Genomic DNA, 25,048 nt, shown 5'->3' with positions numbered 1-25,048 from the left:
CTGCAGAAGTGGGAAAGGTTTCTGTGTCCCCTTTTACAAACAGGGCATACACTTCAGCAACATCATGATCCTCTTCTGTATCAGGAAACAAGTGGTCGCTTACTCTCCACTTACTGCCGGCTTCAAACTAACTTGTGAAACTGAGCATTTTGTTTTAAATCTAAGGGCAGACACACCGAGCATTCGTTTGTACTCACTCACTGAGTTGGAATTCAAGCAGTCATTTCTAGGATACATCTTTTATGCTTGTGGTAACCAGGCACAGATGCAGTAACAATTCACCTGAAGTAACTATTGGACAGCATTGGCTCCTCAATTGTAAGGGGATCTTGGGTCCCTGGGTGATGTTCTCCTGCTGGAGACGTGGGAAAGTTTTCTATATCCCCTTTTCCCATTTTTTACAGGGGATATCCCTGCATTGGTGAAAATTGCATATTTCACCAGAGCTAAGGCAGAGTTGTGGCCTTCACCTGGCTTATGGGTACACGTGTGCACTGTTTGGCACACTCTGGAATATGTTATAAATGTTTCCTCTCAAGATGACGCTGAGTTCGATCAGGTCTCAAGAAACCTCTTTTCTAAAACTGATGGCAGTTCACTGCTACCTTTCCCGACACCCTCTCGTATGTTATATGCTGTGAACTCTGCCTTGGGTTACAACCAGAAGAGAGCGCTGATGGAGTAATATAAATTTTCCTTTATGATGACGGCATTATTCCTAGCCTTGAGGCTCTCTATTCTTAGCATCACCAGTCCTTCTCCTCTGCCAGTGATCACATCCTTCACACTGACAGGTTTCTTAAAGAAAACATTTGAGAGGGTGCACATGGCAGAAGTGAAGGAGGAACAGTAGCATATACAGCAGAGTGGCATGTACAGAAACACACAGGCATAGTAGCGACCTTGTAAAGCTCCATAGGAACAAATCTGAAAGGAAATTTCCATTTCAACTACTATGTGGCAGGGTTCCACAGATGGAGAACAGGTAAAAGCCTACAGATTAGAAGTAATGTATTTTTTATAAAGGCACATTATCCAGTTTATTCAGTGTACACATTCACCTGTTTTACTTACTTAGAAAATATATTTCAATTAACATTTTAAACGCATAAAAACCAGTGCCACTAAAGAGAAGTGTTCTTCTATCATTCTGATATTTCAAAGTGTTGTAAACCAGGAATATTATTGGCAACATCCAATTGTGACCAGTTGATCTTTATGATTGGTTGGAGTCTCAAATAGGTAATTTTATGTCTCATTATCTAAAAATGTATCCTTTGATTGTGATGTACTGCAGCTCAATTGTGAATGGGAGCAGTTAGATGTTTGAAGACATGTTAGCTGAGATAGTTGAACTTGAAAAATGAATTGTTCAATTGTAAAGTTACAATGTGTCTTATGAAAGATCTCTTGATGTGTGACTATTGTAAAGATACAACATTATGCAATAAAAGTCATCAAATGATTAATCAAAATGTTTTTCCCAGTGCCAGCAAAAAATAATACCTGATCAGGATGACTTAATGATGATAGCCCTGGACTGCATTTACAATTGTGAACGAGATGACCAGCTTGCTCTCTGCTATGATATACTGGAATGTCTTCCACAAAGGGGCTATGGGTAAGAACATATGTGCTTCGTATTTCATTATTATTATAATTCTCCACGACTTTGGACAAGTGTTTGTGGCTTGTCTTCTCAAGCTGAATGAGGAATACTTTATTCTAGAAGGAATACTTTATTTTAGAATTTAGGATTGTAATGTAAGCTTTCAATAATGCAGGTGTACATTTAGTTTTATACCACCTGCATTATCTTTCATTCATTAGTGTAATTTTCTTTAGCATTTTCCTACTATACTTCGGCAGCTTCAGTTATAAGCTTGATGACTTAAGGAAATGTGCCAAGGACAAGTGTCTACTTCCTCTTTGTTTAATGCCACAGTTTTCACTAACACCCATTTCTCTTGCAGCCTTTTAACTAAGCACATCCTTAAAAGAGAACTAGATACTTCATACCCCAGTGCCAGTTCTGTGAACAGTGCAGTGTTTATCACTGTATGCCTAGATGCGAACAAACTATTTTTCGTGGGTGTCCAAGCTATTCTTGTGTATTAGCTTCAATTGAGACAAATTAATATGAACTGCCCTCTGTAGAGGTCCACGCAAAGTAGGACAACTGTGAGCTGATTATGCTTGGCTTCCCCAGTCAAAGTTTAACAACCTTCAAAACTTTGTGGTGGTTATCCACACCCAAGAAAGCTGGACAGTGACCATCTAGCAACGTATAGAGGTATAGGTGGCTAAGAATGAGTTACAGAGATGTTTTTCAGTAAGGGGTTCTGAGTGACATCAAATAGACAACGAGAGTGAAGTGTATACCAGTTAATGACATGTGCAAAACTGGCTCCAGAGATCGCAGTTGCACTCCTCGTCTACTTTCATATCAGTAACAGCAATTTAGTTTGATGTTGAAAGTTCACAATGTGGTAGTTGGCAGACATATGGTGCATTTTCTGAACAAAGGGAGATGTAACTTTTGACCAGTTAAAATTTCAAGAATTTAGGGAGGCTTTTCCTTTCTTTTCTTGCAAAATAGTAACTTGTTTCTTCTACCCCTTCCTTCCTATCTCCACACAAATACATTTGAATAACAAAGCGAACACACTACGAGGTACAGTACGGCCTTGTTCCAAAGAAGTATGGGTGCTTGTTTGTGGTTTTGCATCAGTGTAAGTTTGTTTCCCAGTTGAAAAATTGTATAACAAGCATTTAAAAAAGTACTTTTTATTTTTTGCCTGCACAGCACTTGTGAAATCTCCTGTAAATTAAAAAAAAAAAAACTTGAAAGGGGCTTACAGCCTGCCCAATACTTACCATTGATTAGCTCTACGTTCAGTCTCCTTTTATTGCTTCTCATTGGTCAGCAGCATCAGATTTCACTTCCATTTCCTGACGTTTGTCTGGACCCTGGAACATGGACTAAAGAAGTACAACTTCCTTTCGGCGCCCAGTGCCCTTCCACTGGCAGCGTACTTATTAAAGTACTTTTTTTAAATTAAGCTCTAGCACTACAAGACTGCGTGCGTTTTCTGGCTGTTTCCTCTACTAAACCCACACCCCTTCCCCACCATTGCTTGCACCTGGCACCCCCTCCCGCATGTCATTGCTTGCACCAGCCCTCACACCCGCTCGCCATTGTATCTCATCCATCCCTCTCAGCCCCCGCCCTCCTTCCACTCACTGTTTCACCCACTCTCCTTGGTCCTCCTCCCACTCTGTTGTTTCCCACTCTTCTCACTTGTATTGCTTGATCCCCAAAAGCTCCCAGTGCTGTTTTTTTACATGCTGCACAGCTGCTCAGACTGCTGTGTGCTATGACTTGCAGGATTGAAAAAAAAGTGCTATGATGCAGTCTGCACTGGCCGCATCATAGCTCTTTTTTACATACTCTAAGCAATGTTGCATACCAGCTTCCACTGCTGTGCAGCATGTAAAAAACATAATTGACAAAACAAATAGTTTTGCATAGGCAAAATATATTGGCTTTGCCAGGGCGTTTTGCTTTTCTTACAATGCCTCAAACCTTGGGCAGAAGGCAAGTGTGAGATGAAACCATTGTTTGTAAGTGGACCCAGATTATTGGCTGGTGGCTGGTTGTGATTCACATTTACAGGACATAACACAACCATCAACTGAGGACCAATCCTTTGCCTCTCAGGGCGCCGAAGAGACCCACTCTGCCTTTACCACATGGAGCAGCCTTGGTTTACTTCAGGCTTAAGCAACTAGAAACTTTTATATACATTTAAATATATGGGGAAAAAGCTGGTTTGCCACTGATTTGAAACTGACCTGGCAGTCAATTTCTGCTCATGGTTTGGCAGTTCATGGCAGCTTTATTAGGGGTCTTTTATCTTGGCTAGGTGAGCCTTGTCCAAGATCATGTCCAGGACCTCACCGCCAGAGGAATAATACTTTATTGGATAAAAGCCCTAATCATGTTCTTGAAATCTTTGTTTTCAGACAGGCTCTGTTTTGCTTTGTTCTTATACTGTTTGGATTTATATAGCCCCTTGAGCCACTACTGGTGCCTTTGTGAGTTACATAATATGTTATTTATTTAGACACAACACCAGTGGTGGCTGTGCTATAGTTATCGAGTATATAAATTATATGGTCAAAGTAATACACATTTCACATTCCCTACTTGTTGGCATTTCCCATGACCTACATGAGAATGGTGTGTGGTTGAGCACTGAGAGGCTTATTGCTGGATCTCTCACTATATGTGTGCTGCACTACATTAACTGTTCTACCTTGTGTCAAAAATATATGGGTGCAAGACATCTCTGTGGAATAGAGAAAATCTTTACATGACAACCAGTTAAATTACACAAGGGCACATTACATTTTTTGAGTGTACTCTCCCCCCCCCCCTTCCTCTTGCTCTCCGTGCTCCCACCCTTTTCACTTGTGTTACTCCATCCCCAAACTCTGTCCATTATTGTTGCTCCCTCCTACGGGCTTGCCTCATCCTCACACTTCATAAAAAAAACAAGCACTATGACTTGGTCTATGCTGACAGCGTCATGTCGTTTTTTTTCATTGACTTTGTCATGTTGCACAGCAACGTCCACTGCTGTGCAGCATGTCTAAAAAAAACTTTGACAAAGTAAATGAATCTTGCATAGGTGAAACCTGTTGGCTTTGGCAATGATTGTTTACTTATTGTTGTCTGTCCATAGGTGGGTTGTGTTCATAAACACATCACGTTCTTTCTTGGCTTATTCGTGGTGTGCTGTGAATACTTATCTAGATTAGATTTAAATAGCTTTATCTCGGCATCTAGTGCCATAAAAGCTTCACTCGACATCACAGTACCTACATGTAAAGAAAGATAAAACATACAACGTTAATAAAATTAGCACAGAGTGACATTTAAAACTGCCAACACACAATAATTAAAAGATGAAAAATCTGCTGTGCTACGAAAGAAGAACTAGAAAATAAGGTAAAGAATATAAAATGACATGACCGACTTAAACAAGATTATTAGTGGCTAAGTGATATCATACATGCAGTGCATAAAATACTAGATTCGATAAGATGTATCTAAACGGGGAAGACCAGAAAAATCATGGACTCGGCCCCAAATGAAGCAGCGAGAACCTGTGGGCCGAAACATAAAGGGCATCGTGCATTAAACATACGCCCGGTATGGCCAACAGCTCTACTCCAAACAGAAAAATATGGGCTGGGTTATCAAACCACCTGAGTCCTTAAGACCTTCCTCCTGATAAAACACATCTTTCCCAAAAATGTGGCAACAGCACAGGCAAATAAAGGATTAGGGTCAGATCTTATAATGCGCAGAACAATTGCATGATTACGTGTGCCCAGCAGTCTGCAGATTGGTTTTAGCCATTGGGAGCCTGGGTGCGAATACGTTCCATGAACAAACAGCACATGGGCTACAGTTTCTTTGGATGCTTTACAGCCAGGGCACAACATAGAAGTGGATGGACTTGTCGACCATCTGCTTGTGGATGCATTGAGAGGGAGGGAACCTATTCTAAACTGTATATAGAGCTTCCTATCCATGGGAGCCTTAATACTGTCTTAATAATACTTCACAGTACTAACTGATGTAAAATCCAGGAATTCACCAGTTAGCAAACTTCTGGGAGCAGCGGTGAACTCATTCTGACCTACCCACTCCTAGTAGCCTCACTAGCTCTTCAGAGGGGAGAGTTTCCCTCGAGGTGCAGTCCCAGGCCTCCTGCAATCCCAGGGAAGTCAGCAAGTTCCTCACATTGCTGATCCATGCTATGCTACTGGCACCAATGAGAGAAATGACCTCCTGGAGTGCATTGGCATAAGTCGACAACTCAGGGGTGGATCTGATGTTAATCCAAGACGTCAAGGGGCGCAACCTAGCCCTCTCCTGGTCCAACTTCCTGCTTGAGCTTTAAAGGATGAACTGGGGTACTCGGGGCAAGGATACTAAATACCTCCAAAACTTGTACTTGGTACTAGTCATGTCCATAAGCTAGCAAAGCCCTAGAGTTTAGCCCCGTAAAGGGCGGTACCCCTGCTTTGCAGAATGAATTTGTAGGGCCACTGCTACTGGTTTGCTAATGGATGTGTGGTGTTCTTTCAGCCGGGCCCCTACTTTTGTCTATGCTTCATAGTCAATTTTGCCAGTTAAGGTTTCCAAGAATTTTAGCTCAGAGTTTTTATGCCCAAATACTCAAATGGAACAAACCATCTGAGTGCAACCGCCACTCTCTCCCCCCCGAGTGTGGGCCTCCGCCTATATGACTTGTGGGTATTAATTGTAATGTATTTGGTGTTTGATGTGTTTATCACTAGGCCACGCATGTTACAGAATTCCTCAAACTGATTTAATAATTGTTGAAGGCCACCTGGGGTTTTTGATACCAGTAAAATATCATCAGCTCTGCCTTGCCTAGAGAGAGGACATCTACAGGCAATGAAGAAAGAAATTGGACTACATTGTTCAAGTATAATGAGCACAAAGTTGGAGCAAACCTGCAACCTTGACAAACACCTTTGTTTACAAGGATTGGCTCTGTAAGCTGCCCTTGCGTGCTCCAACAAACTCTATCATAATTGTCCTCGTGTAGGTGAATGATTAGAGATAAATGTCCTATGGCATACCCATTTGATGAAGCAACCTGCCAGTGCACATGTCTTGGGACCAGTTCAAAAGCTGATTCTAAATCTACAAAAGAGACATAAAGGTTGCCCTTGCTGAATGCAACAGTTTTCCAAAATAGGAGTAGAAAGTGGGAAACCTGATTAATTGTGCTGGTTTTCTGGCCTGGAATGGTGTTAGTATATCATCAATCCATTCCTGAATTTAGGCCAGAAGAGCACAACAAAATACTTTGCAGACAGGGTCAATTAGGCTGATAGGCTTATAGTTTCAGGGCACATTCCTATCGCCCTGCTTAAAAATAGGTAATACCTAAGCACCTTTCCAAGACTCTCTGGTATTGGGGCCCCATAGGCAATTGCATTCTACAATAACAACATATATTTTGCCCAATTTTTCCTTTCATAAAAGAAGATGTCTCCTGGTATACCATCAGGACCCATAGCTTTGGCACGTACTATAGCACCAATGGAGGCTTCAATGCCAGCCAATTCAAACAAATCACGAGAGGACGGCAGTGTAGGAAGCTGGCCTGGTGTGTGGTGAGCACCTATAGTGTTATCACCTTATACCAGGTATCCCCTATTAGTGAGGTGTAGTCAGTGTTTAGGAAGGCAGGGCTTCCTAGAGGTGGATGCGGATGAGCAGCCAAGACTTATCTGGGAGAAATGCAAAGCTTATGCAATACCACTGTATTCACACAGCACTTACACACATGAAAGAATCACACAGTGTCACGAAAATAGAGGTACTTTATTATGGTAACACAAATAGTAAAATACTGTATAGGCAATACTCCACTAGCAGGTGAGTAAACACACTATTATATACGCATTAGAAGTCAGGAATTAGCATAAAAGGCAATAGAAAACAGTGTAAGCAGTAGTAAGTACTGAAGGCCCTGGGGTGGGACCAAACCGTATACTAAGAAAGTGGAATGCGAATGTCTGGCCCCCACCCAAGGAAGTGGAATCGGTAGAGGGGAGCTGGAGGAACTAGGAACCCCAAAAGGTAAGTACCAGAGTGCCCCTGAGCGACCAGTAGAAAAGAGTTAAGTACCTGGTTCTCCTACACCCATCAGAAGAGGATTTTGCAAGATCCAGACAAGACTGCAAGAAACCAATGGTGGTAGAGGAAGACCTGTAAATGAAGGGGACCAAGTCCAGTTCATGTTGGAGTGTACAGTCTTGACAGGAGTCACTACCCACCTGTCTGTGGATGAAGGTCCAGGTCGACTTTGAACGAAGACAGTCAGCAGTGCAGCACTGGAGCAGCTGAAGAGTTCCTGAAGTGATGCAGTCGACATCCCAATCCGGAAGAAGAATTGCAGTCTATCAGTGGTGTGGAAAAACCAGCAACAAGCCTTAACAAAGACAAATGTCGTTAGAGAAGAAATGTGGAACTGCCGGGAACTAGCAAAGTCCAGGAGGACTCAACCCATGGAGGGGAGTAGTGGGTGACCCTCAGCAGTGAGGTGAGTCACAGGAAGAGGAGGCAGCCCCCACAGGTGACTCGCAAGTACAAAAGTCGCTGTGAGGCTCATGCAGCACACCTAGAAAGGAGTCCCACATTGTTGGAGAAGCATGCAGAGGGCTGTGCATCGCAGGGAAGAGTGCTGGAGGCGAGGGCTACAGGGAGCCTGTAGATCCCTTGGAGGAGATGCCAACAAGCCTTGGTAGCTGCAAGAGACGCGGTACAATGGGGTACTGTCCTGTGTGGAGAGGAACAGACTTACAGTCTCTCAAGTTGGACAGCTAGTAGAGAGGACCAAGGGGACCACTCCAGACAATCTCCTGTAATGCAGGATCCACGCAGCTCTGGAGGAGAGGAGATCCACACAGCCAGTGTTGTTGTAGTTTGTGCCTGCTGATGCAGGGGAGTGACTCCTTCACTCCAAGGGAGATTCCTTTTTACTTATTGTGCAGACTAAAGACTTGCCAGCCTCTGAGGATGCACAGTTGGGGAAATGTTAGAGTTGCTGGAAGGAGCCAGAGAGACAGTGTTGCAGAGCAAAGTCATTGCTGTAGAAGCAGATTGTCGGTTCCAGGAAGGTCCAGTTGCAGTTCCACTGGTCAGAAGGTGAAGCAAATGTTGCAGAGGAATCCTGCTGGAATCTTGCACATCAAATCTGAAGACCCACCCAAGAGGGAGACTCTAAATAGCCCAGAAAGGGGGACTGGTCACCTAGCAGGGTGACACCTATCAGGAGGGGGCTGTGATGTCACCTACCTGTCCTGGCCACTCAGATGCTTCCAGACTCATCAGGATATGCCGGGTCTTGTGTACCACAAAGATGTCTCTTTGAAAGACAGAAATGGTTATAAGTACTGGACCTCAGACCCCACAAAGTTAGAATCCTTCTTGACTGAGGAAATTATGCCAGGAAGAAGAGATGGATGCTGTAGGAGGTACTGCTACTCTGCCTGTTGCTTTATTGTGCTGGCCTGTTGCTTGCTGATTCTGTCCTGGGAGTGAAAGGACTGGACTTGGCTTTCTACATCCTGCATCCATAAGGGCTTGGACTGAGCTTTCATCCTGTTAAGAAGTCTCAGGGACATCAAAGACTTCATCTGCCAACACCTAGGCTCTCTTGCTGAGAATCCTGAGTTGCCAAGTGGTGCCAAATAAAGATCCTGGGCCCTTGGGAATGAGTTATAGTGTAGTTAACAAGAAACAAGCACATTGAGTTCAGAAAGACTTCGGAACAGGCGCCACTGTCTGACTCCATGCTGCTGCCTGCACCGGAGGCGTGGTCCCCGCTGAGTGCAACGACCGCTACTGATGCCACAGGCCAAACACCACCATAGTGTGAGTCCTGTGTCACCAACGTCCGTGACACTCAACTCCGCCACAGCACCTGTTTGCTCGTGGTGTAATCACTGTGAAGTTGACGCCTCGCGTCTTGACCTGCTGGATCCATGGACCCTGCTGATCATAAGGAACCGATGTCTCACCACTGACGCTGCTTCACCTCCTTTACATCTGTAAACAACCGATGCCTCACCTGCTCTGCCTAGCAGTAAGGAACCGATGTCACACCTCCCCGGTAGCAGTAAAGAACTGACGCCACACTAGCTCCAGCGACGCCTCACCTCCCCGACTCTGTGTAACGTCTTTGTTTCTTCATTTTCCAAGTTACTGTACCTGGGGTCCGTGCGACTCCGTGGCTGGCCCACACTCTCCTGCAAGTGGCGTCAGACTGTTCAGAACGACTCCGTCAAGACGTCATGATAGCCCCTGTTTCTAGCTATTGTGTTAATAAGGCAATAGTAAGATATAATCATTGACAATTCGTATCTTTTCTTCTGTATGTTGGATTTTTGTTGTTTTGGTCTTGTTTCACTCCGATAAATATTGCCTATTTTCTAAACTGGTGAGGATGACTTTTGTGGTGTTTTCACTGTGTTACTGTGTGTGCTTACAAATACTTTACAAATTGCCTCTGAGGTAAGACTGACTTCTCATGCCAAGCTATCAAGGGATTGAGCAGGTGTTATCTTAGCTGTGTAGCTGCCTTACCCATGACTAGAGTGAGGGTCCCTACTTGAACAGGATGCTACCCACTGCCAATCATCACGGTATTAGGGCTGATTAAGGAGTAGATAGGTGGCTCCTGTGTTCGGTTGCTAGATCTCTTGAACTTTCTAGGAGTACATTGTTGCTTACTTGAGCGGGCACAAGTTGGAGAATTCGAGGGGCAAAGAGTCAATGTAGCAAGGCCTGGGAGCCGGTATCTTCTCACATTCAGCTAATAAATTATCAACTCTATTGTGCAGTTACTACAAGTGTGTTTTTGTACTTTTTAAACTTTCTTTTACAACCGAAGATATACCTCAGTTGGAGCGACGTGGAAAATGGTGTGGCAACAGTACAAAAACAAAAAGCAAAAAGTCAAATGGAACAAACGACTAGTTCTGATCAGTGTCCAAAGAGCAGACTTGCCTTTAGTAACAAGTGGAGAGAGCAGCAGACGAGGAATTAACCAAAGAGCGAACAACAGTACCTTAAGTTTAGCTGAGCAAACGTTAGAGAGGTGGTCTAGCCCAGCCTCCTCAGGCTCTGACGGGCGTGAAGGTGCCTGCCTTTGGACCAGGCTTCGCCTTGGCGCAGTCCATGCATGTCACATGTAGCAGAGCAATGTTGTCGTGGTTGAAAACATGCTGGCGAATGCCCCTAAAAGCAGCAGGGCAGCGTTGGCGCTTTGCAGCACGTGTCGGTGGCAAAGGGTTGTGGGCTTTGGAGTCCCCAGGCAGTTTTAATCAAGCGGCACCCTTGCTGCGGTTGCTGTAAATGCCCCCAAAGCAGCAGTGCATTGGTGCTTTGTAGCGCGTATCGGTGGTGAAGGGTTGTGGGCTTTGAAGTCCCAGGCAGCTTTAATCAAGCCGCTCCCTCGCCGCAGTTGAACACATACAGGCAAATGCTCCCCTTGTCTGCTCTCACCTCCTATTTGACAGGGTAGCAGTGTATGTATATTATGGTTTGAGGGCCAAAAAGAAGCATAAAGTCAATGAGTGCTAGGAGAGGCAGTGGGGGTTTGCATGGTTAGTGCATTGTGAAGTAGTGTTCTTTAAAGTGATTATTCATCTCTTCCTTAGTGTGGAGCAATATTGGGGCGGGCCTGATGGATATGGGGATTTTGTTTCAGATCTTGGATACAAAGATGGAAAAGGCCTGCACATTTGTTCTTTCTGTTTTTTTTCTTCAGGGGGCTACTTAGAACTCTGCTTTACTCCTGTTCAGATCTGCTGGATCAGTAATAGTATAAGTGCACCACTCTCTTTGCATGAGTTTATTTAGCAGCGATAACATTTTGATCAGAAAGGTTTTACAGAGCATAGATAATGGCACATTGATCAGTGGTGATGGATTGATTAACAGAGTTTAGGCAAATCACATTTGGATGGCCTACCTGTGGCTTTTATAGGATTGTAATTAGTAAAGGCACATAACTAAGTTATAAAATAATCAGACCAATGCAATATACAGACACACAATCAGCATGTTTACAGCAAAACTGGAGAGTTAATTCTCGCTTTGATTTGCAACAGGTAATTTTAGCGTTGTTTTGCAGAGGGTCTAAGAGAGCAAAAAGCTGCAAAGGAGCACTATAGTGTAATTAATAGGTCAGGGTTTGGTAGATCAGAGATTTCAAGTATGCGTGTGTCAAGATAAAGTGTCTAAGACGTAGTTTGGAGCCATACCACTCGCCCCTTTCCGAACAAATAAAGGGCCAGGTGGGCTGGTGGGAGTATTTGGAGATGGCGATATGTTTGGGTTAATTGTACACAGTTCAAGTAGCGACTTTATGACCTTGTATAGTACTGTGAAGCAGTAATGGGGAGGCCAACTAGATTGTCAACAAAGATAGAAGAATCCCTGGAGGAGACAAACTCTTCACGCAGGATAGCAAGGCCTGATTCACCCAATAAAGCGTAAAAGAACAGATGAAGTTCTGCTCTTCCACTTGAACGTACTTTTACACTTTTTTGCAATTCGCAAACATTCCCACCAGACAAAAGCAGCCCACAATACAAATACACTTTTTTTCTTTTCCCTATTCCAAGGGGAGGAACCTTTATCCCTCTGTGTCCTCTATGTTTGGAGGTGATCTGCTCCACTTTCTACCCTGGAAGAGGAGTTACTCGAGTCCTTTGCCTACATAAAATGCCAACCAGTTCCAGGACAGGAAAGGGTCACACCAGAGTTTCTGAATGGCCACAAACTCGAACATGTGTGACATTCACAAAATTGCAAGGCAAACCACCCCTTGTCTAGTCCCTTGTTTGGAGTTTCGGTGAACTCGGTTTTGTTGCCAGTGGGACTCTGCACTTCACCCCTGCTAACCAGTGCTAAAGTGCTCTTTTTTTAAACGTGGTAAAATTGGACTGCACCTAATTGGAATATTTAATTTTCGTGTTATTCCCTGTTAAATTGTAGTGGCTGAACCCATGCCTTCTAAATTAAATAATACTGAAGGGCAGCAGTACTCATTTTGCCACCCACCAAAGTAGCTTTTTTTAAACATGTGCAGCCCGTAGTGCAGTTCACAACTGCCATTTTGACCTGGTAAAATAATCATTTTTGCCAGGCCTAAAACTTAAGTTTTAATACTTATAAACCACCCTTATGTTAGAGTACTAAAGGCTGATAGTGTAGGGTGCATGGTATTTAAAAAGTAGGACATGTGTGTTCAACTTTTACATGTCCTAACAGTGAAAAACTCCTAAAATTGTTTTTTGCTTTTGTAAGGCCTTTATGTCCCATAGACTAACACATTATGTTTACACTCAGATTAGTTTAATTTAAGTTCTTCTTTAATAATGAAGTCAGATTTTGGATTGTAATTATTGTAAATGCCACTTTTAGAAAGTTTGTATTTTCCTGTCCAAACTTTCTTGGGCCTTTCTGGGAACTTCCAGTTGCCTGCTCATGCATAGTTACCCCCTTGCATGTGCTTACTTAATGACACGGCCCAGCAGCTGTCATTGTGCTTATTTTTATATATATATTTTTTTTTAATGTTAATGGAGGCGAGGGTTTGGGGTCTCGTACAGCATGAAGAAGAAAACGTGAACAAGGCCAGTAGTTCTCCAAGACAAGATCTATTGGCTTTGCAACGCTTGTTTCATTTGTTTTGCGGTAAACCGCTAAACTCTACTGACCTACGGTCAAGATTTTTAGCAGGTCATTGATACAATTAGAGGTAGGAATAACGTCTTGTCTAATTTATATCTACCCCCATCTGTATGCTTGTTTTTTCCTAAAGGGGGTCTAGGAGCTGTTTCTTTTAGTGCAGGCCGCTATCTGCAGAGTACTACAGTGCAAATGACTGAGTCCACGTGAATATTGTACACTTTAATGGTACACTGTGGACAAATCTTTGGAGCTCACAAGTGTTATATGAGCTTTTCTCCTGCACAATAACTGTACTAGTCATTGACCTTACTGTGCACCTATGATTGACTTTGGTGCATTCACGTTGTTGGATTTGTGTCTGTCAAACGTGGATCCTGATCTACAGAACAAATGTTTGTGTTGGAATTTTTTGTTTTTCTTTGTTTACAAACGAAAAACTGCATATTTGTGTGGGAAAGTATGCCTACAACGTTGTATTTTTGTGCATTAGGGGAGGGTAATGCTAAAATAGATCTGCCACAGGGTGTCTCACTTTGCAAACTCTTGTGAACTCACATCAAATCAGAAGTATGTCGGTATTAACTAAAGTTTTGCATAGTGTTTATAAGCCTAGAACCGCAGAGGAACTATCTAGCTAAAGATGGGGGATAATTATGCTGTCTCGGTTGGAAAGGGAAGGCAGTACTCACGTATGTAGGGTTTCGGAAGACGGGGTTTTACCACAGGGAACACTGTTCTCTGGAGGAAAGAGGAAAACACATACCCAATCCACATTTTAATCCACTTATGAGTGAGGATATTTGTGACACTCCTTAAAGCCTGAAATGTACTTTTGAATCAACCCTAAGGTACTTTGTCCATTATGTATTAAATAATTTCTCAATAGACACAGAATGGGTAAAACTCTGATAGTGCTAACTCGTCATGCATTTATATACCTTCTCTAGTTGTGTTCAACCACTGAATTCCTTGTACTTCTTTTAACTCTCCTCAGAAGCAAGAAAGACAAAACCAAGAGTCTCCATGATAGAGTGGATCAGCTGGAAAGGATACTCAGGTACATTGAAGTGTAGTTATTTGCTGTCTAAACTGCAGTGCAACAATGTTTCCAATTAAACACACATTGAACAAAATACATTTAATAAAAAGTATCATTTCATAATTAATTTGGAAATATATTAGTGCCAGTACAATTGCCAAGATTGTTTTCTCACTATGTTTGAACCTTTGATTACTTGGATACGATTTGTCAATAATATTGTTTGATTTCATTGTTTTTATTTTTCAAAGGCTAATTGGGGTGTTTAGAGGCAAATATGGCTGATTAAGCAAAAAATGCTTTGCATGGTGATCCTTAACATTTTTGTTCAGCTTTGCTTTTGTAAATCTATTCCCGGGCCATCTCCCCTAAGTGGTTTAATGGGGGGAGTGAGTGAGTGAGTGAGAATAATTGTATACCCGTAGACGGAGTCTGATTGTGCATGGGTCTATCTCTGCAACTGCTGCAGCGGCTCTGTCTCGGTGGGGGTATGGTCGTTTTTGTTGGGCTGTGTTTCGGTGGGGGTACGGTAGATTTGTTGGGCTGTGTCTCGGTGGGGGTACGGTAGTTTTCGTTGAGTTGGGCTCTGAATCTCCTTGGCCACCTGGCTCCTGGGGAGCTGTGGAAGATGACTCGGCCTGCATTGAGACCCCCTGTCTCCCCGATTCTGCCCTCCCCCTTCTAATGACTACTCTGGGAGGACGAGCACTTTCTTGGCCGCTCCTTCCACTGCTGTTAGGTATTGCATTATTGTTTGGGGGGTTATTTTTTAGATGTGTACATTGTCTGCTTCCTGTCATGCTACTGTATTCTCGCACTACTGTGTACCTGCGCTGCGCCAGCTGTACTTTTATTTCATATGGTTGGGATTCCCCAAGACTGCCTGATGTAGAGAGCCATGGCCTACAAGATTGGATTATTATCCTGTATGCTTCTTGTAAAATGCTGGCTGTATTGCACTATAATGTTCTGCCCTCTGTACTACTACTGTTTGTGCCTTTCAGTGGAATTTATACATTGTGATTACTGAATAAAAACAACTTTAAAAAAAGTGGTTTAATGACCTTTCCTGGCCAGACTATAGGTCATGGATGAGTTTTGCTACAAAGTGTCAATCCTTAATGCAGTTCTGTTGAGCATAGCAGGCACATGCTCAAATGTTTAGTATCATCCCAGTTCATGGATGTTGTCATCAAACCTGCTGTCTTCGAAAGAAATAAGAGCACAAAACAGAGTGCCAGTGATCTGTGCTGCTGGAGCGTAGAGAAATGACAGTCTGAGCGATATAGTTTTGGCTTAAGTGAGTCCATTGGAACTGCTGGTTAACTGACCTCCATCAAAGCAGCAGAATCGTGTCCCCAAGTACCTTTGTCAGTTCCTCACCATCCTCTAGCAATGTAGAAGAACAACGTTCTAGGTTTATGGTAGCTCTCAGCAGGAATGTAAATGGGCCATGTTGTAAGTATCTCCTGAAACGCTTTAATACCATAAATACCATCCAACAATGTAGAAGAATAATGTTCCACCTACCTCACAAATCCCCACCACTCCCCCAGCAATGCAGAACAATCTTGCTCTAAATACCTGTGTCACCTGCGCACCACTGTGCAGTAATGCAGAAAACGTGACAATTCCACATCTGTCAGTTCTGCGCCATCATCACTGCAGAACATTAGCTTTCAAGAATTTTATGTCATGATGCTAAACTCAAACCCCCATGTGTTTCTGTTTCATACTTTATTTATGGTCTGCTTTGAATAAACAAAGTGAAACTGAGTTGTCCACTTCCGCATCATGATTGGTTTTTGCTGGAAATCCTCTTTAATGTAAAGACATAATTGATCATGGAATATCCAGGCCTTTCCTTTGTGTCTTGAAGCGCTAGAGGTTAATGGGCAGGATGCTTGATAGACAGACATTTATCATTTGTGTCCCATCGGTAAGGTACTGTTGCACCTCAAATGTGGTGGCCAAAGTGAACTATGTATATTTGACTCTCTGAATATTATTCAGGTGGGCAGTTAATGCTTACTCATGGATCTTCCACCTGCACATGGAGGAGTCGGGCACTGGAATTTGAAATATATTATTGATCTGCCAAGCTATAATGGGCAGACCAGTGGTGATTCGGACACCATTTGTCAGAAACAGGCGTGGGATCCTCCCAAATACAAGAGGGACTACTGGATCCTTCCTCACGCCCTCTCAAAGCAGGATCAGCCCCATCTGATACGCGTGACCCTTAGCTGCCTCAAAAGATGGCTATGTATAGCTCAACAGGTCAAGCCACTCACTGTTTTTTTAGCAGGGTGTTTATTTCACAAGATAAAAACTTGTTGCATTTGAAACAGAATGTTTCACTGTGATAGGAGACCTATTCAGGGATGGGTCCTTGTTACCATTGAAACGTTAGTGAAGGGAGGAATACATAGGAGACACTTCTTAACATTCAGAACACTAATAAAGGTGATGCGCTAGCTGTGGGATATTGTAGGCAGAGCCCTTAGACTCATGCCCTGCTGCACTCACTATACATTAAAAGGAATCACAGAAGACAGGTCAGCTGGCTTTACTGTGCACTACAGAAAGAGGTGTATTTCTGGATAGCCTCAGGGATAAATGAGAAGGAAATTCAATGACAGCGAGTCGGCATGAGACTTGACCTGCCCCATAAAGGGCCCCATAATGCCAGATTTGAATTAATTGAAGTTCCCCTTCTGCAGATAGCCTATCTCACCCCAAGAAGGTTCAATAAGATATATCCAGTGGCATTCTGAGAATGTCCTTGATGTGGAATGTCACAGGCAGGTTTTATATACATAATATTGTCGTGTCCCTGATGTGTTGGTAGTTTATATCGGGGTCATATTTCTGCTTGACGCCACAATGGTTTTCTATGGCAGTCATGCACACAAGGGACGATGGATGAAATGGCGTTGTGACTGCTCATTGGAGTTCTTGCAATCAGGTCTGGCAGCAGCTCCATCATCTGGTACCACTACCTTTTGGTACCCACTAGGTAAGATGGCAGCAGAGGAAGGGGCATGCATCCTTTTTAGTGGATAGCCAGCAATTGCCCTTTACTGAATGCGGCCCTAACTCTTTTTACTGCTTATGTTTCCCCATCCAACCTCTCCATGGGGAAATTGAACACTTTCTGCCTCTTGTGTGCTTGAATCCTTCTGGTGCGAGTTAGAGTTGGCTCACTTGGGGAACTGCATTGCAACATGTTTGTAAATACACTCAAAGTAAAAACTTCCTGTTAACCTAAACACTCCTACAGGAAAGCTCTCCGTTCTGTTCTAATGTAAGATCAGTACATGTGGAGTAGGCAGAGTTGTGTAGAGTTCTCATCCATTGATCAAACTCGTGCTAATGCATTATACATTTCAGGCCTGACAGAAATCACTCTTATATGCCGTTTTCCCAGCAGTATTGTAATTTATATGCAGCTTTGCCAATCGCCACCATGGTTGGACATGGTTTTCTTAGCTGCTTTGAGCCATGGGCATAAACTGAAACGAAAAAAGGTCAAGGGACGTGTATCTTCCCAACGCTTTGATGTTGTTGTTATGAATCCATGGAGCAGATTGTGTGCTTCAGTCCTTAGGTTGCCTCTATATGGCAGAAGTAGTAGTTCTTATTCAGATATTACTGTCTGCAAGCCGCAGCCTATCTTGGTGAGCTGAGAGGGCCTTGACTTGAACATCTCAAGGATGGGCCGAGAAATCCGAGCCCACGTGTTCTGAAGGAGAAACTGACTCTGCGCTGCGGGCATGAGTTGCCATTTGAAATACTCTGTAGACGACAGGAAATGAAAGCAATTTAGTGCCAGTTCCCAGCAGCACTGAAACATCATTACCTTCACAAATCACAAAGCGGCATTTACTGGTCCATTAATTAGAATATGCCTGTAATGCAAATAAACTCTTTGAAAAACGGCAGCTCATGTGATACTTATTGGAAGTGGTATTTTTGCAGTGTTTCAGAAATCCTGGAAAAGCACGGGCTGCAGAAACCGATTTCCTTTGTGAAAGAGACGCAGTCCAGCCAGGAGGAGGCGCAAAAGCTTATGGTCCGACTGACCAGACATACAGGACGCAAGTGAGTATGGACCACACAAAGATCGTGTCACTGGGATTATTTGGTGGTGTTGCGACGTATGTTTTGTTGCTGTATGTATGTATGTAGGAAAGGAATCCATCTAATTTAAACCACCGACAATTAACGAACTACTAACAACCATTTTTATTTGCAGGTACCTCTTAGTTAGTTGAATTGAGAAGCATTGAATATAAAATAAGTATACCTCTATAAAAAAACGAAAATATATTCTGAAACAAATAATAACCAAACAAAAGTAACCAAAAAGCCCCTCCTCCTTATAAAAAACAATATAGCACCCCATGTAAGAAATTTGCGATTCAAAATGTATTAAACTCGAGGTGTAACAGGCCTTACACTCCCTCTCTGCTCAAATCCCCTTACCAGACACAACCTTACATAAAACTAACCAGTAACTATGCAAGAATCTCTAATGCCAGCATTTTCATAATGCGAATTAAGGCAGAAAATCATATCACAAGGGTTGGGTGGGTGGGTGCGCTAAGCTGTCATTTAAGGTGTCATTAGCGCACATACCCCCAAAGCTTCCTTGCTGGTGCACCGGTTGATTATATAACATTTGCCTAATTAGCTACTATAGAACAAAATGCATCAGGATACTGTACTAAGCCATGGAATCTTGCATTATGTCGTAATAGCCCATTGCTGGAGACTGTGCAAGTCGTCATAGACCCTCTACTTGCATTATGGGCCCTATAGTGAAGGGCTGTAATGTATCAAATTAAACAGTGAGAAACAAAAAGACAAGCAGTGGAATCTTAGAGCAAATCTTCACCATCTGTTATTGGCTCTCTGACACTCCATTGTCTTGAATTGCACTCCCAACATAATTGAAGTTGGAGAATGATTTTAGGAATAGCAGTAGAGCAAATCCCAATACAGGAAACATAATTTAAAAAAACGAAGAAATAGAAACATGTATAAGACAAGACAGGAAATCTGTTTCATTCAAGTTTCTGAAGTAGCATTAGGCACACTTGACCCGGAGGGATAGGAAGCAAATATTATTTGGGCAAATTCAAGAGGGAAACTAGCAGCTGCCATATGAAAACTGAGTAATGGAGATCAGAAAGCAAAGTGGGTGATCAAAGTGTGTGTAGAAATGCCTATATTCAATACTGCACGCAAACAAAATCAACATAAACAGTTATCGTTAATATTTCATCTAGCAATGACAGACTTTTAAATAATTAAATCCAGTACTCCCATGTCTGGAGGACCCATTTCAAACCATGTGTTAGGTGTATGTGGAACAAGCAGGTAAACTTAAGCCCAGTTTCTCCTTCCCTGTGTAGACCCGCTCTGCTCCTCACACTAGTTTCTCATGGGAGTTTTGGGTTCCAGAAAGGTAGAGATTCACATTTTAAATAACCCGCTTGAGTCCCAAATTTAAGCTCTGCACCAGCTTACAGAAAATCCTTGAAACTAGACAGTTTGGGCAGAAAGGCGTTTCCTGGGGCATTTTGGTATTGCATGATGTCTAGATACACGTATGCGGTGTGAGAAATGGCAATCCTAATTACTTAACATATGCTCCGTCTCGGGTTGTCAAGCGTTGCATTTACGTATCTAAACAGCCCTGCGATGAAACCTGAATGTGGTTGAAGGATTGAACTACCCCATTGACATTGGGGCCCTTATCTGCCACCATTCGTGAGTGCATGCTTCTGAATTCTCAAGTGTGCAAGCATGCTTCTAGGACATACCATTTAATGGAGAGGGATTATTCAGCACAATCTATGAATGATTAAACTAGAGTCGTGGCACAGCCTGTTCTCTGGGACTAGCCTTGGCTGTTGTGCCAGTTCATCAACAATACTAGCATGTCTGTATGTACAGTGGAGCAGAATTTTGTAGAGGGTCGTTTCCATACTATTTGCACCCAGTTCAGGGAAGAACCTTCAGTTTTTTTCACGGTATAAACACACTGGTGTGGGGAGAGTTTTGTCTTCACAAGCTGGAGAGAGATTGGAGACCCTTCATTTTATAAAACTGGAATGCTTCTTTCTATTATTGAGGTAATCACCATCCATTCCTCTACTGCCCACATGCCTCTTCACTTAACCCAAACAGCTTGATACCCAGGGCTCTTGCACGGTTGAAAAATAGACGGTTTGAAAAGTGCTCTGCAGCCCATCAGTAAAGGTTGTTCAAGATATTTTTTGGACCAAAGGAAAGGCAGACCACTCGGCCCAATTTGGGATCTTTGCTTTCTCAAAACATTTCAAAGAAGCATAAATTGGAGGTAGTGACATTGGTATAGATTCTGTAGATATATATAATTGGTTGGTTTTAGTAGATGTTCAAGAGATAAGCTTTAATATCTCGACAAGACGGTGTCCAAGAAGGTGCCAGTGACTTGTAGTAGGAGCACAACTTTTCAAATTGCTGCTCATCCAGTAGCAGTAGCCTGAGCTCTCAGAGTATTCACTGTAGTCATAGTGAAATTGGCAGCCCAGTTTAGAAGGCACAGGACCCATATAGTATCTTAGCTAGGAAACTGTTAGAGTCTCCGCTATACCCTTCTGTTCACTTGCAAGCTATGTGTTATTTCCTTCACAACCTCCATTTATTCTTAAATCTGAAGATGTTGTTACTCCCCAGTCATTGATTACAGTTCATTGCTGGATTCTGGATCAGTCAGTCAATCAGGATTTGTAAAGCATGTTTAATCACCCGACAGGCTATCCAGCTTGCAGGTCCCTGAGAAAGCAGTGAAAACGAGGGAAAAGCAAGGAGAAGGCATACAAAAACCAAGGGAAAAACAAAGAGAAAGTAGTGAAAACGATGGAAAAGCAAGGAGAAGGCACACAAAAAATGAGGGAAAAGCAAGGAAAAAGCAGTGAAAACGAAGGAAAAGCAAGGAGAAGGCACACAAACAAAAAGGGAAAAGCAAGGAGAAAGCAGTGAAAACGAGGGAAAAGTAAGGAGACGACACACAAAAACGGGGAAAAATCAGGGAGAAATCAATGAGAACTAGGGAAGAGAAAGGAAAAGGCACTCAGACAATGGGGGAAAACCAAGGAGAAGACAGGAGCAAGAGCAGTACATGAGGAGAGCTGGGCCTGGGACCTATATTGAGGAAGACGCTTCAGCCTCTCAAACTGGTGGCTTATATTAGCTGAATGTAAACATCTGAACAGTCGAGATCATTCCAAACAAAAAGAGGGGCCTTTTCAGGATCATGTGTTGGTTCCATTGAAACTACGTAGAAACTTGATGTTGTGGACAGATCTCTGGATTCTTTTCATGGGGAAGTACTGCAGCCCTGCGGGGTCTTACGTGACAGTTTCACTGTCTGACTTTCGGCTGCGCTTAGAGCACTCTTGAAAAAACTGAGTGACAGATGAAGATAGAAAGCAATCAAACTGTTTCTCTCTGCCTTCTGTACAACAATGTCATTCATATGTGTATCCGAGAAAAAAATAAAATCAGATATATTATATGAAGGAAATAGAAGAAGTTTACTTAAGGTTTCTGTGTTGCAAAGGGTTGGAGCAGTGATTTTGGGCACTGGGTATAGTAATTACTTTTTTGCCACTCACCTGGCAAGAACATGTTTGTTGACTACATAAGCAGGTTGCAATCAGCAAATCCAGAATAGCAGTGGAGCTAAGTGACCCTATTGAAGATCTCCTGCATGTTGGAAGTTCCAAAGGTATAGCCATAGAAACGTGTCCTGTTCTTCTCCCTAGAATTTATTCAGTACATTTCTTTATTTGGTAATAAATTCTGTCTCAACTGGGGCCCTGGCCATCATTACACATTCCTTTCCTTCTAGTTCTAGTGCAAATGTCTTCAACTCAGGTTGGGTTGGAGGGAGGTTGCTAGGCTCTGGCCAGGGTGAACATTCATTATGGTTCTTGGTAACATAGACAAATATACTGAAAAAAGTGCTGCATTTTTAGTGAATAAAAACAGAGTAGCGGGTACCAACTGCAATGGGCCATCAGTAAAATCTTTTGTTACTCATGTACTTGCGGCCATCGGGTGTCTAGGTGGATGCGAGGAGAGATCCAAATAAAGCCAAAACTCTTCCTCTCTTTGCATTTCTGATGAAGATTTACACCAAGGATACTTTTCCACTGTTTAGGGAGACCTGATTGTGAATAGCACGTTGGCAATCCCGTATTTGAATGTATTTTAAGTGAACATAACTACAATGTTTCACTTGTAAAATATGGTGACATTTGCCAATGTTGTAAAGTAATCATGATGAAATATATTTGCAATCTGGTAGGGTTGTTATTTTATTTATTCATTTATTTTTTTACATGAGGGGCGCTGCATCAAAACTTTTGACTACAATTGCTTTAGCGCCACTGATTATGAAGCAAATGTGTGTGCTGGTCAGGGCAGTGTCCTTTGCAAAACTGGGCCTGCTGTCTTCCACATTTTTGAAGCACTTTGACTCAAGACATATGATTGAGAGGAAAACTCTGATGCCTTATTTGTTGCCAAAATCGGTGGTAAACATTGCCATTATGACTCAACGACTATCCACTTATCTTATTTATTCAGCACTTCAGAGAACCTTTACTAAGTGTCTACAAAAAGGTGATCCATTTGTCAACTTTGTTCACCATTACCTTAGATAGGTGGGGAGCCATTGAATTGAGTGGGAACATTTTCAAATGAGGCCTTGCTTGAGCCCCTACCTAGATTGGAGTATGGAAACTTTATACATTTTCCTCTAAGGCCCCTTACATCTTGCTTTTGTTAAAGTCATGTTGAAGATGTGCCTCTCCTTGTTTAAAGCTTGTCAATTTTAACATGTTTACAAAAGCTATTAGTTATATATTTTTTCTTTTCTACCCACTCTTTTCCCTTCTTCCTGCTTTAGCTTCCTTTTAGACCCTTGTGATAACATTCTAAAGGAACCGGTTTCGTCAGTTAAGCAACACAAGAATATGTCTTTTACTTGTGTATACTTACCTACTTAGTTCCATGAATAAATCGGAGTTACTTATATTTTTATCACCATATGTGTAGGAAATTGGGTTACTGGTAAACCCTTCTGAATCAACAACCACAATTCTTGTAAGTGTAAAATACAAGCAAACTCCAAATAAACCTCTGCTCAACCCTCGGATAGCATGGCGCAAAAATAGTCAGGCTTAACTTAAAGGCAATGTGTAAAATATGTATGCAGCACTCAAACAGTAATAAAGTGGAAACAAAATAGAAGAAAATTCCCACACCAATTTAGAAAAATATAGTAAAATGTAATAAATAATTTGAGACCAAAACAACAAAAATCCAATCAGTAGAATAGAGAAATGCAATTTTAAAGATTTGTGGAAAACAGGCTGAACAGGAAGAAGCAAAAAGCACTAACTGTGGTTATTTGATTGTGGAGACCTAGTTCAAGTTATAATGTCAGGCTCACCGTGGGCTAAATACAGGACTGAGTTTAGTCTGCTGAAATGTACCTCGTGGCCTGGGCGTAGAGATGCAAAGTCCTTGCGTCGAGCTGCATGGTCCAGTGCTGAGGCGCTGTTGACGAGGTCTGGTGTTGTCGTCAAGGAAACTGGTTGGGCTTGCGGAGACTTCCAGTGTGATGTGTCAGAGCAGGGAGGGGACAGGACCTGTCACCTGGGCAGGCGCCAGCATTGAAGAAGCTGCTGGTGCTTGCGAGGATTAGCAAGCTGTGTTGAACGGGGTAACAGTCGACGGTGGTTTGCGTCGATGTCAAAGAAGCCTTTTATGTTCCTGTAGCTTTGAACACGGGGCCAGTCAATTCACCCTTGGAGATTTTATGGTGTTCTGGGTGCACCCATGTAGGCTGGATTCTGCTGACAGCTCCCAGCAGCAGAAGGGTCCTGGTGCAGCAACAGCAGGCATTAGGCAGAAAAGCAGTCCTTGGTTAACAAGCAGCCCAGCAGGGCACACTTCACAGCTGGACAGTCCTTCCTGGCAGAGTCCACAAGTCCAGAAGTGATGTGAAGATTTGGGTCTGAGGGTCTAATATTTATACCTTGTGCCAACTTTGAAGTGGGAGAAGCTTCTAGAGTCCTCCTCCCACAGTGGTTTCGGGAATTTCCGTCCTCCCTGCCCTATGCCCTGCTTGTCTGGGGGCCCCGAAGACGATTGTGAAACCCTTTGTGAGTGTGCTAAAGCAGAGCCTTAGTGTTGTGTTATTGTGGTAGATGACATCTCGTCCCACCTCATCTTGATAGAGATGGGCCCTCCTGACAACACTTAATTCCCCTTTTTCTCACTGTCTGGGAGTTATGCAACACAAAGACCAACTGCCATCTACATCTAGCCATGTGACCCAGGAGACAGGCTGCAGGCACCAAATGGTTATGACAAGAAAATGCCACATTTCTAAAAGTGGCATTTTCACATTTATGACTTAAAATCCAACTTTAATATTAAATAGGGGTTTAAATTACACATTTTTAGAAACCCAACTCGAGCCTCCTACCTGCTGCCATTTGAAAGTTATCACCTATTAAATAAATCCAAATAAGTTAACCCAATATTGTCCTATGGGAGAGGTAGGACTCACAGTAGTGGACAACAAATGTAGGTGTTTTTTCACTACTAGGACATGTACAACT

At 42.7% G+C, this 25,048-nt stretch overlaps 1 protein-coding gene across 2 annotated transcripts in view; it reads left to right on the top strand.

Annotated features, from left to right (window-relative positions):
* The window catches only part of NBAS (NBAS subunit of NRZ tethering complex), a 1,762,396-nt gene that overhangs the window by 633,162 nt on the left and 1,104,186 nt on the right, over window positions 1–25,048 (top strand). For both annotated transcript variants that reach the window (XM_069235962.1, XM_069235961.1), the window contains exons 26-28: window positions 1,488–1,621; window positions 14,313–14,375; window positions 18,339–18,461. In XM_069235962.1, coding sequence (XP_069092063.1) covers window positions 1,488–1,621; window positions 14,313–14,375; window positions 18,339–18,461 — 320 coding nt within the window. The remainder of the gene's footprint in view (window positions 1–1,487; window positions 1,622–14,312; window positions 14,376–18,338; window positions 18,462–25,048) is intronic.

Source organism: Pleurodeles waltl, chromosome 5 (assembly GCF_031143425.1).
Source record: "Pleurodeles waltl isolate 20211129_DDA chromosome 5, aPleWal1.hap1.20221129, whole genome shotgun sequence".
In the NCBI taxonomy this organism is placed as follows: domain Eukaryota; kingdom Metazoa; phylum Chordata; class Amphibia; order Caudata; family Salamandridae; genus Pleurodeles; species Pleurodeles waltl.
The sequence above is the reverse complement of the archived record's forward strand: the minus strand, read 5'-3'. Positions and strand labels throughout refer to the sequence as shown.